This window comes from Macaca mulatta, chromosome 4 (genome assembly GCF_049350105.2).
Source record: "Macaca mulatta isolate MMU2019108-1 chromosome 4, T2T-MMU8v2.0, whole genome shotgun sequence".
NCBI classification, from domain to species: Eukaryota; Metazoa; Chordata; class Mammalia; order Primates; family Cercopithecidae; genus Macaca; species Macaca mulatta.
In genome coordinates this window covers 149977377-149993404 of record NC_133409.1, presented here as the reverse complement: position 1 = coordinate 149993404, position 16028 = coordinate 149977377, and the positions used below count along the sequence as shown (strand labels likewise).

Here is a 16028-nt window from a genome sequence, read left to right as displayed (position 1 = left end):
TGAGGGTTCACTGGGCAGTGCAAAATACATCCTGGCTTGAGTCCTCTTGCTAGTATGTCACTCAAGTGGGTGGCCTACTTGGTAAGGACATCTCTGCAGTACGGGCTATGAAGTATATTGCTGGGGAGGGAGCTGAGGGGCTCTGGAATAGGCAAGACTAGAGTCAGTACCACCATATCAGGGACTGGGCAGTGGAATCTCAGAACTTGGTCAAGTTTTTGTAGGTTCCTCCAAAGAACTCAAATATGTATCTCTGCAAGACATTTGGGTGTCTGCCCTAGATAACATCAAAGCACAGTCAGTCACAGGTTCTCAGAGAAAAAAATCTGCAACTGACAGAGGAAGGAGATTGCATGCCCCAAATCCATTCTCTCAACCTCAACACAGTGGGAATTATAACAGGGAGAGCAGGCAGGAAGGGGAAGCACATTGCATTTCTCCTCCCTATTCTGAGTCAGTATGCCTGAGACTGGCCACTAGGAGAGGAGAGGGTTTTAAGAGGGCTTGGCCTGAGTGTTTTTAATAACTTATCATTACTAGAAAATTATGGTATGCTACCAGGCTACATTAAGCAAAATAGTATGACACTGGTAGGAAACAGACACATAGATCAATGCAACAGAACAGAGAGCCCAGAAATAAGGCCACATGACTACAACTATCTGATCTTTGGCAAAGCTGGCAAGAACAAGCAACAGGGAAAGGGCTTCTTATTCAATAAATGATGCTAGGGTAACTGGCCAGCCATATACAGAAGATTGAAGCTGGACTCCTTCTTTATACCACATATGAAAATTAACTCGATGGTTTAAAGATTTTTTTTTTTTTTTTTTGAGACGGAGTCTCACTCTGTTGCCCAGGCTGGAGTGCAGTGGCGCGATCTCGGCTCACTGCAAGCTCCGCCTCCTGGGTTCACGCCATTCTCCTGCCTCAGCCTCCTGAGTAGCTAGGACTACAGGCGCCCGCCACCGCGCCCGGCTAATTTTTTGTATTTTTAGTAGAGACGGGGTTTCACTGTGGTCTCGATCTCCTGACCTTGTGATCCGCCCTGCCTCGGCCTCCCAAAGTGCTGGGATTACAGGCTTGAGCCACCGCGCCCGGCCAATGGTTTAAAGATTTAAGTGTAAAACCCAAAGCTATACAAACCTAGGCAATATCATTCTGGACATAGGAATGGGCAAAGATTTCATAATGAAGACAACAAAAGCAATTGTAACAAAAGCAAAAATTGACAAATGGGATCTAATTGAACTAAAGAGCTTCTGCCAGCAAAAGAAACTGTCAACAGAGTAAACAGGCAACCTACAGAATGGGAGAAAATTTTTGCAAACTATGCATCTGGCAAAGGTCTAATATCTAGCGCTTGTAAGGAACTTAAACAAATTTACAAGACAAAAACAACCCCATTAAAAAGTTGGCAAAAAAAGGGAATAGACACTTTTCAAAAGAAGACATACATGCAGCTAACAAACATATGAAGAAAAGCTCAACATCACTGATTATTAGAGAAATGCAAGTCAAAACACAATGAGATACCATCTCACACCAGGCAGAATGGCCATTATCAAAATGTCAGAAAATAGCAGATACTGGGAGGCTGTGGAGAAAAAGGAACAATTTTACATTGTTGGTGGCAACGTAAATTAGTTCAACCATTGTGGGAAACAGTGTGGCAATTCCTCAAAGACCCCAGAGCAGAATTACCATTCGACCCAGCAATCCCATTACTGGGTATATGCCCAAAGTAATAAAAATTGTCCTATCATAAAGAAACACACGTGTGTTTATTGCAGCACTATTCACAGTAACGACAACATGGAATCAACCTAAATGCTAGTTCAACCATTGCGGAAAACAATGTGGTGATTCCTCAAGGATCTAGAACTAGAAATACCATTTGACCCAGCCATCCCATTACTAGGGATATACCCAAAGGATTATAATTCATGCCGTTATAAAGACACATGCACACGTATGTTTATTGTGGCACTATTCACAATAGCAAAGACTTGGAATCAACCTAAATGTCCATCAGTGACAGACTGGATTAAGAAAATGTGGCACATATACACCATGGAATACTATGCAGCCATAAAAAAGGATGAGTTCGTGTCCTTTGTAGGGACATGGATGCAGCTGGAAACCATCATTCTCAGCAAATATTGCAAGAACAGAAAATCAAACACCACATGTTCTCACTCATAGGTGGGAATTGAACAATGACATCACTTGGGCACAGGAAGGGGAACATCACACACCAGGGCCTATTGCGGCGGGGGGGAATAGCATTAGGAGATATACCTAATGTAAATGATGAGTTAATGAGTGCAGCACACCAACATAGCACATGTTTACATATGTAACAAACTTGCACGTTGTGCACATACACCCTAGAACTTAAAGTATAATAATAAAATGCCCATCAACGATAGACCGGATAAAGAAAATGTACGTATACACAATATAATACCATGCAGCCATAAAAAAGAACAAGATCATGTCCTTTGCAGGAACATGGATGGAGCTGGAGGGTGTTATCCTTAGCAAACTAATGCAGGAAGAGAAAACGAAATACCACATGTTCTCACTTACAAATGGGAGATAAATGATGAGAACACATAGACACAGAAGGAAACAACAGGCACTGGGGCTTATTGAAGGTTGAAGGGTGAGAGGAGGGAGATGGTCAGGAAAAATAACTAATGCATTCTAGGCTTAATACCTGGATGATGAAATAATCTGTACAACAAACCTGCATGACACAAGTTTACCTATATAACAAAACTGCACATGTACCCCTGAACTTAAAACTTAAATAAAAATAAAGAAAGCAAGTTGATACTATTTAGCATAATATTTCCTACAAGTAAATAAAGGAAAAGCTAAAAAAGGCCAACCAAAGATATAATGAAATATTATTTGGCCACAAAAAGAACTGAATTACTGCTGCATGTTACCATGGGGATGAACCTGTTAAACCTTATGCTAAATGGAAGAAGCCAGTCACAAAAGACCTCCTACTGTTTGATTCTATTTATATGAAATGTCCAGAACAGCTGAATCTATAGAGACAGAAAGAAGATTAGTTGTTGCCTGGGGCCATGGTGTGGAGAGGGTTTTGGGTTGGGGGATAGTGGGAAGTGATTGCTAAACAGAGTTTTTTCTGGGGGGTGATGAGAATGTTCTAAAATTGATTCTGGTGATGGTTGCACAACCCTGTGAATATACTAAAAAGCACTGAATTCCACACTTTAAATGAGTGAATTGTGTCATATGTGAATGTCATCTCAATAAAGCTGTTATTTACAAAGATAACAAAGATAAAATTATGGGTTCTAAGACATCGTTAAGGGACAGAGAGGAGATATTTGCCAGAAAACATGCTTGAAGCCCGCTAAGGTCAGACTAATTAATTAGTCCTAAATGTCCCAGGCATCTAAAACCTAACATATGCAAAACTGAACTCACAATAGCATGCTATAAATCTGCTCTTCTTCCACGCTACCAAAATCAACAAATAGTCTCATTCGTCAAGTTACTTAGACCCCAAATCTAGGAGTAACCCTTGGTGTCTTCTTTTTCCCTTAAAATCACATTCAGTTGAATAGCAGGCCCTGTTGGCTTTGCCCTCAAAATAAATAAAATCTGAAGACCTTCTTCCCACTTCTACTCTGATCACTCTTCTCCTTGCCACTCTCACCTTTAGTTTCAGGCCTCTTAACTGGTCTTCCTGCTTGCTCTCTTGAGCCCTCACTCTCACCCCAGTTAATCCTCCACAATAACAGAATGATCTTTTAAAATTATAAAGTAGACCCTATCATTACCCTGTTCCAGCCCTTCAGTTGCTTGTCATGACACCTAGAATGAAATCTGCAATTTTGATTAAGGACTGCAGGGCCCGACATAATCTGGCTCTTGTCACTCTGGCCCTACCTCTGCCTCCTTCTTTCTAGCCTGGCTGGCTGTTTTGCATCCCCATAGCAGGCCTGTGCATGTTGTACTTGTTCCTTTTGCCTGAAGCACAGTCCCCCTTCTGTACCATCTTTCTTTAGTCTGTTACTCTTCTTATTTTTCTCCATGAATTTATCTGCCTGACATTTACTGTATGTTTACTTGCCGTTATTTGCCTGTTTTATCTCAACATATAAACTCCTTAAATGCAAGGACTTTGTCTTGCTCATGGCTATATTTCCAGTGCTTAGGATAATGCCTGGCCTAGAATAGGCCAATATATATTTGTTGAATACATATATTTATTAAATGCATTAATATCTTTGAAGACTTTTTCCTTTTTTTCTTTTAGTGTTTGACTTGTTCAATGCTGTTAGGTTTCTTATTTTAGTCTTCTTCAGATTGCTCTAGTTCTATTTCTCTGGGTTGGAATTCTCCAATTTGTTGGGGGCTTGTGAGGTATCACTCACATGGTGCTGGATTTCCTCATAGATTTCATAACTTTTAGTGGTTACTTATTCCTTGGGGGCTAGCTTTCATGGATATTCTATGATATAAATACCCTGGATTGTGGATCTCTTCTTGCTGGCTATCTTCCTAACTTCCTGGGTACACTGTCACTGAACCAGATCTCAGTTGTATTGACTCGGAATATTATGCACACTGCATGGGTAGCACACCTCCAGCAGGGCTCTGCACCCTGGACAGATCTAACTCTGGACCTGTGTGGGTGGCTCTGTTTTCATACTTGGGGCAGATGGGTGAAGATATTTTGGCTTCTCTGCATGGGGAGGCAGTATATTTTTTGCTACTGGCTTTACTCAGAGGGGCCTAATTTCAGTTTTCCGCATGTTGGATCTTGAGGCTTTTGCTGTCATTTGGGAGCAGATGTTGAAACCCTACCTTTGCTCCTGAGGCAAAGCTGCCACCTCTATTTTTTCATCCCCTCACTATTCCCATCAAGAGCTTAACTTTAGCTTCTTCTTACAATGTGTTCCTATATTCAATTTCTGCTCCTTGGAAATCATTCTTACCCACCTTTCTTATGCTTAAGCTTGGCTGTATATTTTTCATTTAAAGATATTGCCAGGTAACACTTTTTAAATGTTTATTTTAAATTCACGACTACCTGTGCAAGTTTGTTATTTAGGTAAACTTGTGTCGTGGGGGTTTGTTGTACAGATTATTTTGCTACCAACATGTTAAATCTAGTTATTTTTTCCTGATCCTCTCCCGCTCCCACCCTCCACCCTCTGACAGGCCCGTGTCTATTTTTCCCCTCTGTGTGTCCATGTGTTCTCATCATTTAGCTCCCATTTATAAATAAGAACATGCGGTATCTGGTTTTCTGTTCCTGCATTAGTTTGCTAAGGGTAATGGCCTCTAGCTCCATCCATATTCCGGCAAAGGACATGATCTCATTCTTTTTTTGGCTACATAGTATTCCATGGTGTATATGTATCACATTTTCTTTATTCAGTCTACCATTGATGGGCATTTAGGTTGATTCCATGTATTTGCTATTGTGAATAGTTCTGTGTTTAACATAACCATGCATGTGTCTTTATGATAGAATGGTTTATATTCCTTTGAGTCTATACCCAGTAATGGGATTGGCCAGCCAACACTTAGCTATCCAAAAAGCAGGTGGTATAATCCCTAGTTACTTTGGCATGCTTTTTTTCATCCTCTCTACTAGGATGATATATAGGATCCAAGACCCTATATATCTATTGGGTCTTGGATTTTTACATCTTTTTCCTGCCCATACTCTCTGATGACTTCTCTGAAAAGGACACTATGCATTCTATTTGGATTTTGGCTTGTAATTTCTAGCTGTGAGACCAATAATCCCTTCTCCTGACCTCAGGTGGGCCTTGGTCCCTGTACCCAATTATAGGGTCTATGCCCAAACATGGGCATATGGATTTTGCAGCCTCATCCCTGGGTCGGAGCCACTGTCTCTGTATTTTCATCTGTGCAGTGAGAATACTTAGCCAATCAGCCTCTTTGCTCAGACTTCAGAAAGATGTGTGGATGAGGACTTTGGAGAGACACTGGCTACTTCCGTGTGAATAGCTCTGATTCTCCTCTCTCAAATACCAATGCCTTTGTCCTAACATTATTGAAATGAGTAAAATGTTATTATGAAAACTATATCCAGAATGTGTTTAGATGGAACTAGAGGGGAGTATATAAGTATGTTTGCAATCTGTTAGAGTAACCCAGATGTCTGTCATGTTTAAAGCTTGGAAAATTTTACCTACTCTCTGGATTAAGTGAGATGCTTTGACAACTCTGGATGTGAATTCTTGCATGACGAGGTTGGCTGGAGCAGGGCAACAGCTACCCTCTTCAGACTATATGTGTCCTCCCAGTTTTACACAGTTCCCAGGAGACGCACCTCATCTCGCTCATTTACTGACCTGCCTGGGCTCTTTTGGCATCTGCGTGTTTAACCTTGACAGGAACTTTGGGTTTTAATATTAATGTGATATAATTTCAGGTTGAGGAATCCGAGCGATGTTGGGTTTGCTTAAATCATTTGTAACTGAGATATGAGAACCAGATTTGCATTTTGGAAAACTAAGACATAGTGTGAAAGGTGGTTTCATGAATTCTATATTAAATATCATCATTGTCAGTGCTTGATCTGGTTTAAATATTGAGTCACTGTTCATATGTGTTACCTTGGAAGCTGAGTTTATAATGGGAAATACTACAGTTACGAATCAAAAAGGCTGACTTGCAGTCCTAATCTTGAAGACTTTGGGTTATGTAGAAGCAAATGAATATGAGAAATATGAGGCATTTAGAAATAGAAACATCTAAGATAAGTCTCCACATATGACCAGCTGCGAGGTAAAGGTACCTACTTGCGGTTCTCTGCGAAATTACTGAAAAATAAGCAAACAAAAATCCACTTAATTTTTCTCAAATAGAAAACACATAGTATTATCTAATATATTTTGCTGGAGTCTGTGAGGGGAGGACTTGGGTGAGTAATGAAGGAGGTATTCCAAACCACCCTATAGATCATTTGGTTTTAGATTAGTTTTATAATGCAAAACTAGATGTAAGATTTAACAGTGATGATGTAATGATGAAATCAAAGGTAGAGTTTCCTTAAAGGCCCTCTTCATTTATTGGACCTGAATAGCTTTGGACATAGTGTTGGGAAAAGACCACTGGATCCTTGCACTATAATGTTTGAAAGAACACTGAAGGTTTCTCTCCATTTAGACATCATTTTGGATTTCATCTCTCTTTCTCTCTTTCTCTCTCCACCGCCCTGAAAATTCCTCCTACTTGTTATTTCATAGTATTGTTCAGTTTATTGTTGATGAATGCTAGCTTACTCCCGCTTTTAATTAGTGTTTTAAAAAAATTATAGGGCAAGCAGGGTAATAAGGAAGCAAGAGAAGAATGGGAAACTCAAATCACTTTGACAGAAGTGAAATGAAGGGGACCATAGAGAACCAAAGAAGAAAAAGAGATGTTATACTTACTTATGGGTGCCACGGGCGGACCTAAAAACCAAATTAGATATCAGTGAAGATTTCTTTGAAGGAAACAAGATTCCCTCTAGGGAGGTATATTTGTGTAGGGGAGAATCTTGGACACCGTTCTGGGTCCGAATTATGATTCTATGACTAAGTATTCTTGATTAAGTATTTGGCTCAGTTTCTTATCTCTTACAAAGGGGTTAGTGGAATTATTCTGAGGATTAAATGAGATAATGTAATTAAAGCACTTAAATAGTTCTAGAGGAGATACAAAGTAAATATATGTTTGAAACTATGTAAATATAACTTCCTTCTCAGGGAGAAGCTGGATGAGCAGAAGGCAGAGGAAACTGGAAGCTTTGAGTCAGGCAGCTGCACACACAGTTAGAAATGAGCAGGGTAGAGACAGGTCTCTAAGCCTTGCAGGGAACAAGAACAACAACAGAAAACAGTAGAAAAAGAAATTGAACTTACCGCAGGGTGCTGAAGGTGGACCAGCTGAAAAACAGAGGTATCTTAGCAACTGTTTTTTCTCCATGATATTTTCCTTTCTATGTAGAGAGTTTCTTCTTGCTAGGTCATTATAACAATAGGGAAAACTTTCCCTTTGGTATTCATTTACTTTTAATATGAATCAGCACAATGTGAACTTTCAGAAAATCATCAGTAACTTCATGGAATGTTGATGATGGGAAGGTAAATGGTTAAAGTAGTATGCACCCCAAACCCGGAAATCTCAGCCGTACCAGGGAAAGGAGAGATTCTAGAATCCTACAGTGCTGAAAACATGGACTTACTGATAGCGGGTGAAATGAATCCAGCTTGTAAATAGACCAGAGAAAATTATCTCCTTTTGCTTTCCCCTTTGCTCAAATTGCCTTTCAATTTGTTAAGTCTCTTGTAATATAACATTTTGACCTGCTGATAAACTTTCTTCCCTGCTCTTTATTTTTTAATAAAATAGTAAGTTTGATTTTTTCCATAGAGTTATTTAAAAGGTGAGAGAATGATGTGTCACGTGAAAGCAAAACATGGAGGAAATGCCCTATAATTTTTTAAAGTTGTTATTTAAAGTTTAGGCTTAAATCCTCTAAAGTCTCTAAAAGATGATACAAAATTTTCTTAGATGTTTTGGAATTTAAGTGTGGAAAAAGAGACCAGATTCAGCAGGAGGGTCAAATGAAAAAGGGTTATAGAAACTTCTTATCTACTCCTTTCTCTCCTACCATTTTTTCCCTTTTTAAGATAGTCTCTCTCTCTCTCTCTCTTTTTTTTTTTATTTATTATACTTTAAGTTCTAGGGTACATGTGCACAACGTGCAGGTTTGTTACATATGTATACATGTGCCATGTTGGTGTGCTGCACCCATTAACTCATCATTTACATTAGGTATATCTCCTAATGCTATCCCTCCCCTCTTCCACCTCCCCACAATAGGCCCCAGAGTGTGATGTTCCCCTTCCTGTGTCCAAGTGATCTCATTGTTCAGTTCCCGCCTATGAGTGAGAACATGTGGTGTTTGGTAAGATAGTCTCTTGTTGATGGGCTTTGAAATTTTGTAAAATTTTTTTCTCTGCTCTGACTTATCTCTTCCCTTTTTGCAGTGACGATAACTGCTTGAAATCCTGCAGGGGATTGTAAATTGGTAGTCTTAAAACTTTCCAGTACATCATTAATAATCTAGAGAGGTTTTGATAATGAGACAGCAAGGGGCCAAGATGTATCTCAAGCCCTTTGTATCCTAATATGGTCAGATAAAGACGCTCGGGCTCCACTAGAGACCAACTGAGTCGTAAAGGGGAGAATTAAATGAACACATAGACTTACTGATTGTGTGAGGATGCGATCTGACTGAAAAACAAGCAAAGATATTTTTTGTTACCCCCTTCTTGTTTATTTTCTTTTCCTACTCATTTTTTTTTCTATTGGCAAATTTACTAGTGATATACTTGCTTGAACTGTTTTTGTTTTTGTTTTTTAAATCAAAGGCACTAGAAATTTCCAGAAAACTAATTATCAGCTGGTTGAATTCTGGACAATGGGAAAACAAAAGGCTGAGAAAATAGAACTTCAAGTTCCATGTTGCATCTCAAGTTCCAATAGGCATCAGTGGACTTTGATAAGTGCACCACAGAGAAACAAATAACTGACTAATTGCCTGTATAGATGACTTATCTAGAAAGCAGAAACGGATCTATATCATTTTCCTCTCATTTTTTTTTTCCTTCTGCATGGGAAATTCCTAATTAACATTCTTTAGAGTCATGTAGAAACATTTTTATCTGTTTATTTTTTATGCAGGTCAGTGAATGTTCTAGAAACTTATTAATAATGTATTTATGCCTTTCTGCCCATGGACGCTATGGAAGAAGCATCGTTAAAGTCTCTCTTCTCCCAGCCGTCTTGTCTAAGTCAGAGTCTCCTAAAGAGCCAGAACAGCTGAGGAAGCTCTTCATTGGAGGATTGAGCTTTGAAACAACTGATGAGAGCCTGAGGAGCCATTTTGAGCAATGAGGAATACTCCTGGACTGTGTGGTCATGAGAGATCCAAACACCAATCGCTCCAGGGACTTTGGGTTTGTCACATATGCCACTGTGGAGGAGGTAGATGCAGCCATGAATGCAAGGCCATACAAGGTGGATGGAAGAGTTGTGGAACCAAAGAGAACTGTCACAAGAGAAGATTCTCAAAGACCAGGTGCCCACTTAACTGTGATAAAGATGTTTGTTGGTGGCATTAAAGAAGACACTGAAGAGCATCAACTAAGAGATGATTTTGAACAGTTTGGAAAAATTGAAGTGATTGAAATCATGACTGACTGCGGTGGTGGCAAGAAAAGGGGCTTTGCCTTTGTAACCTTTGATGACTATGACTCCATGGATAAGACTGTCATTCAGAAATACCATACTATGAATAGCCACAACTGTGAAGTTAGAAAAGCCCTGTCAAAGCAAGAGATGGCTAGTGCTCCATCCAGCCAAAGAGGTCGAAGTGGTTCTGGAAACTTTGGTGGTGGTTGTGGAGGTGGTTTTGGTGGGAATGACAGCTTTGGTCATGGAGGAATCTTTAGTGGTCGTGGTGGATTTGATGGCAGCCATGGTGGTGGTGGATATGGTGGCAGTGGGGATGGATATAATGGATTTGGTAATGATGGAAGCAATTTTGGAGGTGGTGGAAGCTACAATGATTTTGGCAATTACAACAATCAGCCTTCAAATTTTGGACCCGCAAAGGGAGGAAACTTTGGAGGCAGAAGCTCTGGCCCCTATGGTGGTGGATGCCAATACTTTGCAAAACCATGAAGCCAAAGTGGTTATGGTGGTTCCAGTAGCAGCAGTAGCTATGGCAGTGGCAGAAGATTTTAATTAGGAAACAAAGCTTAGTAGGAGAGGAGAGCCAGAGAAGTGACAGGGAAGCTATAGGTTACAACAGATTTGTGAACTCAGCCAAGCACAATGGTGACAGGGTCTAGCTGGTACAAAGAAGATATATTTTAGACAAATACTCATGTGTGTGGGCAAAAAACTCAAGGACTGTATTTGTGATTAATTGTATAACAGGTTATTTTAGTTTCCGTTCTGTGGAAAGTGTAAAGCAATCCAACAAAGGGTTTTGATGTGGATTTATTTTTTTTTTGCACCCATGCTGTTGATTGCTAAATGCAATAGTCTGATTGTGATGCTGAAAAAAAAAATAATGTATTTGTGTTTTGAGTAATGGAAAAATAAGGGACCAAGGAAATTGGAAGTTTATCATATCACAATGTGAATGCATACATTTTGGCTTAAGATATGTTAGACACTACTGGAGACAATTGAGTTTCAATCATGAAGGGAAATAGTCAAACTCACAAGAAGATCCAATAGCTGAAAAACAAAGAGATAAATCAATGTGTACAGGCTGCTGAAAGAGGAGCTAGTTTTTGTACTACTTTCCTGAAAGGAAATATCAGAAATGGCAATGGAAGAAACATCCTTCTTAGGGCAGGGGCATAGAGCTCTGTGCTGGGGAATATATCTGCCATCATGCCTTGTGGGGATTCTGCCTTCTGCTTAGTATAGGAGGCTGTAGGAAAGGGAGATGATTTATCTCTTCCCTTTTTGCAGTGAGTGGTTACTGCTGGAAATCCTGCAGGGGACTGGTAATTTCTTTAAACTGTGCTGCCTTTACCTTTCTCCTCCCTATTTCTGCCATTCTGTGAAAGCTTCATTTATTCATACAAGTATCCTTCCCTTCCCTTGTTGACAAGTCACTATAAACTTAGGGTAGTTTCTGAAGTATATCTCTCTATTTTGGGTTGATCAGTGGGTTTGGTATTCTCCTTTATTCATTTCCTTTTAGGGGTGGAGCAGCAGCTAAATAGTGGAATAAGCAAAAGAGATGAAGGAATATGAGTTTCTACACACACAAGACAGAAATGAACAGAGAGGAAAAGTATGCTAGGCCCTATAATAGGCATGGAACTTAACCAGTCATTACTGAAGTTTCAGCTGGTGGTAAGAAACAGAAGGAACACACAGTGGAGAAATCAACATGTGTAGAACCAAGTGAATTCAGTTCTCCCTTGATAGGCTTAAACAGGGTAACTGCAGAGAGGATATGGGGGGCGCTAAAATCTGACAGCTCAGTGCATGTCCAGTCTTACGTGCCTTATTTTGTGCTTTGTAGCCTCAGACCTGTTTCTGCTGGTCTGAGGCAGGAGATTAGTTATAAAGTGATAAAGTGAGGCTTTATTCTTCCTTCTCATTTCACTCAGCGACAGTAAATGCTTGAAACACTTCTAGAGGTTCATAATGTCTTAAACTTGTACTTCTATGTACTTTTGTCAGTCTCCTTTTCTTTTTCGTTTATTTTCTTTCTTTCTTTTTGAGGCAGAATCTTGCTCTGTTACCCAGGCTGGAGTGCAGTGGCATGGCCTTGCCTCATTACAGCCTCTGCCTTCCGGGTTCAAGCAATTACAGGTGCCTGCCGCCAAGTCTGGCTAATTTTTGTAGTTTGTTTTTTTTTTTTGAGACAGAGTCTTGCTCTGTCACCCAGGCTGGAGTGCAGTGGCATGATCTCGGCTCACTGCAAGCTCTGCCTCCTGGGTTCATGCCATTTTCCTGCCTCAGGCTCCCGAGTAGCTAGGACTACAGGCACCCGCCACCACAACTGGCTAAGTTTTTATTTTTATTTTTTGTATTTTTAGTAGAGATGGGGTTTCACCATGTTAGCCAGGATGGTCTCGATCTCCTGACCTCGTGATCTGCCCGCCTTGGCCTCCCAAACTGCTGGTATTACAGGCGTGAGCCACTGCGCCCGGCCTAAGTTTTATATTTTTAATAGAGACACAGTTTCATCATGTTGGCTAGGCTGGTCTTGTAAGTGATCTGGCCCATGGGGCCTCCCAAAGTGCTGGGATTACAGGCGTGAGCCACTGCGCCCAGCATCTTTTTTTTTTTTTGAGACAGAGTCTTACTCTGTTGCCCAGGCTGGAGTGCAGTGACACCATCTCGGCCTACTGTAACCTCCACCTCCTGAGTTCAAGTGATTCTCCTTCCTCAGCCTCCTGAGAAGCTGGGATTACAGGCGTGCGACACCACTCCCGGCCAATTTTTGTGTTTTTAGTAGAGATGAAATTTCATCATGTTGACCAGGCTGGTCTTGAACTTCTGACCCCAAGTGATCCACCTTCCTCGGCCTCCCAAAGTGCTAGGATTACAGGAGTGAGTCACTGTGCCTGGCCAAATTTTTGTATTTTTAGTAGAGACAGGGTTTCACCACGTTGGTCAGGCGGGTCTCAAACTCCTGACCTCATGATACAGTTGCCTCGGGCTCCCAAAGTGCTGGGATTACAGGCATGAGCCACTGTGCCCGGCCCCGACCTCATTTTCTTTAGTCACTCTTTTTTACCTAACCTTTTAATTAATTAATTATATTTAAGAGGTACAACTACAGATTTCTTATGTGCATATATGGCAAAGTGGTGAAGTCTGGGCTTTTAGTGTACCCATTACCCAAATAGTGAATATTCTACCCAGTAATAACCTTTCAATTGACTTGAAAAGTTTTCTTCCTACTCTCTTTACTAGGGCTGTTGGGAACCACTAATTTTTGTTAAAGTCATTTAAATTTTAATCAATTCATTTTGCACTTTCTCCAAATCACTTATAACTTAGGGAAAAGCTAGGAAGGAATAAAATAGCAATATAATTTTCATTTATACACTATCATATTTTTAAAGTGTTTACACATAGGAGAGAGGGAGTCAGGCAGGGGAGAAAAGGGAAAGGGAATTCATGTATCCATGTAGATTCTCTGGCACATGGTGGCTATTAGGGAACTTTGGACCACATATGACCCTTCCTTTAGCCCCAGTGAGATCCTCTGAGGTGGGCTGGCTTATGTTTATCCTCTGAGTAATAATTATGAGAACTTCCAAGGCTATAAGTCTTGGCAATATCTGTGAGTACTGAGGAAATCAGTCTTGATTCAGGGGAATAGTCAATAACAAATGGCTCTTATTCATGCACAAAAAGGATAGTTAGAACCAGAATTTAGGGCAGTAAATATCCAGTTTTAATGGTCATAGTATGATTGTGTGGGATGCTGCCTGCCCTCTACACATTTTGGGTTTGTTTTCCCAAGTGATCTTATAGGACTGTAAACTCCATGGCACCAGAGACCAACCAAATCTCTCTCTTCCTTATTCATGACTTTATCCTCAGTGCTCAGCTTAGTATCTGATACATGCTAGGAGATCAGCTAGATGAAGGAATGTTTGTTTGAATATATGTGACTTGCCTTCTGATAATCCTTCCTGCTTGACTTAAACTTTCTAATGCTATCCCTTTATTTCTAGACTCAGAATTTCCCATGTCCTGGGGTTGGTTTGATTCCCTATATTTTAACACCTGTTTCTCCCTAGTTCGTCACAATATGGACTTTCACTTTGTTCTTTTCCATATGTGATGCTTCTGCCAGTTCCTGTAATTACAGCCCAATTACTGTCATTTCGTGTTCCACGAGGTGCTCTGTCCTTTCTTTTCCTCTCTGTCGTGTGTGTTTGCGCATGCGCGCACGTGTGGTGGGGCTGAAAGGTGTTTGGAGATAGAGAGCAGGATAGGACATGAGGAAAGAGAAAGGCCTTTGGAGAGAAGACCGGAGAACTCAGGTTAGACTAGACCCAGAATAGTATTTCCTGTAAAATTTTATTGTATTTTCTCCCTTTTGTATTTATTCTTAAAATTTGATTTTCTTTTCTCATTTCCTCCTCATAGTCTCCATTATCTTTGAGTAGGCCCTTTAGAAACTACAAAGCACTTCAGAACTGGAAAGCTGCCCTTATTATTCTCTCTCTGCTACTTTAGAAAATTCTTCTGTATTGTTATAGAAGACATTATGACTATTTCTGGGGAAATTTTCTTACTCTTTTTCTTTAAAAAAAAATAGCCCTGGAGAATTCTCAGTAGGTTGCAACCAGGAAGCATAAAAACATGCATAAAACAACTGCTCTTATGGCAGTAAGACACATCTAGGGCATTTCAGACAGGGAACAGGCCCTCTAGACACTGTAGAAGATCAAGGAACCTGGAGGGAGAAGGATAGATAAGGTACTTACCATTGGGTCCAGGATATTGTACTAAAAAATAGAAACAAACAAATTAAACACACATACACACACACACACACACACACACACTTATATTTTTTGAGACAGAGTCTCACTCTGTCGCCCAGGCTGGAGTGCGGTGGGGTGATCTTGGCTCACTACAACCTCCACCTTCTGGGTTCAAGTGATTCTCGTGCCTCAGCCTCCTGAGTAGCAGGGATGACGGGTGCCCGCCACCATGCCTGGCTATTTTTTGTATTTTTAGTAGAGATGGGGTTTTGCCATGTTGGCCAGGCTGGTCTTGAACTCTTGACCTCAAGTGATCCGCCCACCTTGGCCTCCCGAAGTGCGGGGCTTACAGGTGTAAGCCACTGCGCCTGGCCCAAAAACACCTCTATTAGTGCTGTTTTCCCAAGGCAAGCAGTGAAAATGATTTTCTCAGGAATTACTAAATCTCATTATTCAGGATTAAATATTTTTCATTGCACTACTGCTGTACTGTAGCCTCTCCATAAGAACCAGATCTTCTTCTAGGAGATTATTAACCCTGTTTTAGTTAGCATAACCACTTCATTCTTGCTTTTCATTATAGGTGTTAGAGGTGAGATCCTTAATTGTATTCCTTTCCCGATATTCCCCCAGTCTTTTTTCCTCACATCACTCTGTTTCACTCTCAGCTATCTTTCTTTTATATTCTTGTTCATTTCTTATATTCTTTTCCAGATTCGATTACACCTTTGCCTTAGGAAGCTATTCTAATGATTATTGACAAGCCACTATAATCATTATTAGAACAATGCCTGTCTGTTATGAATTTTAAGGTAATGGAATTTCCATTTGCTAAAATATAATTGGTTGCCTAGAGAGATGTTAGTGTTAATCCAAACTGCACCATTTTGTAAGCCTCCAGCTATTTTGAAGACCTTGGTCAAAGTGAAACATTCCACGGGGGTTCAGGCTGTGAGAAACATTCTGCCT

General features: G+C 40.4%; 1 protein-coding gene and 1 pseudogene across 2 annotated transcripts in view; one reads left to right on the top strand and one right to left on the bottom strand.

Annotated features, from left to right (window-relative positions):
* The window catches only part of TSBP1 (testis expressed basic protein 1), a 77469-nt gene that overhangs the window by 29058 nt on the left and 32383 nt on the right, over window positions 1-16028 (bottom strand). The window contains exons 14-17 of the mRNA XM_078001053.1: window positions 15060-15080; window positions 7932-7955; window positions 7461-7481; window positions 6828-6848 (exon numbers count right to left, since the gene is read on the bottom strand). Coding sequence (XP_077857179.1) covers window positions 6828-6848; window positions 7461-7481; window positions 7932-7955; window positions 15060-15080 — 87 coding nt within the window. The remainder of the gene's footprint in view (window positions 1-6827; window positions 6849-7460; window positions 7482-7931; window positions 7956-15059; window positions 15081-16028) is intronic.
* LOC716368 (heterogeneous nuclear ribonucleoprotein A1-like) lies at window positions 9704-11151 on the top strand (annotated as a pseudogene). The gene has a single exon (XR_013416588.1). The product of XR_013416588.1 is annotated as a heterogeneous nuclear ribonucleoprotein A1-like (transcript).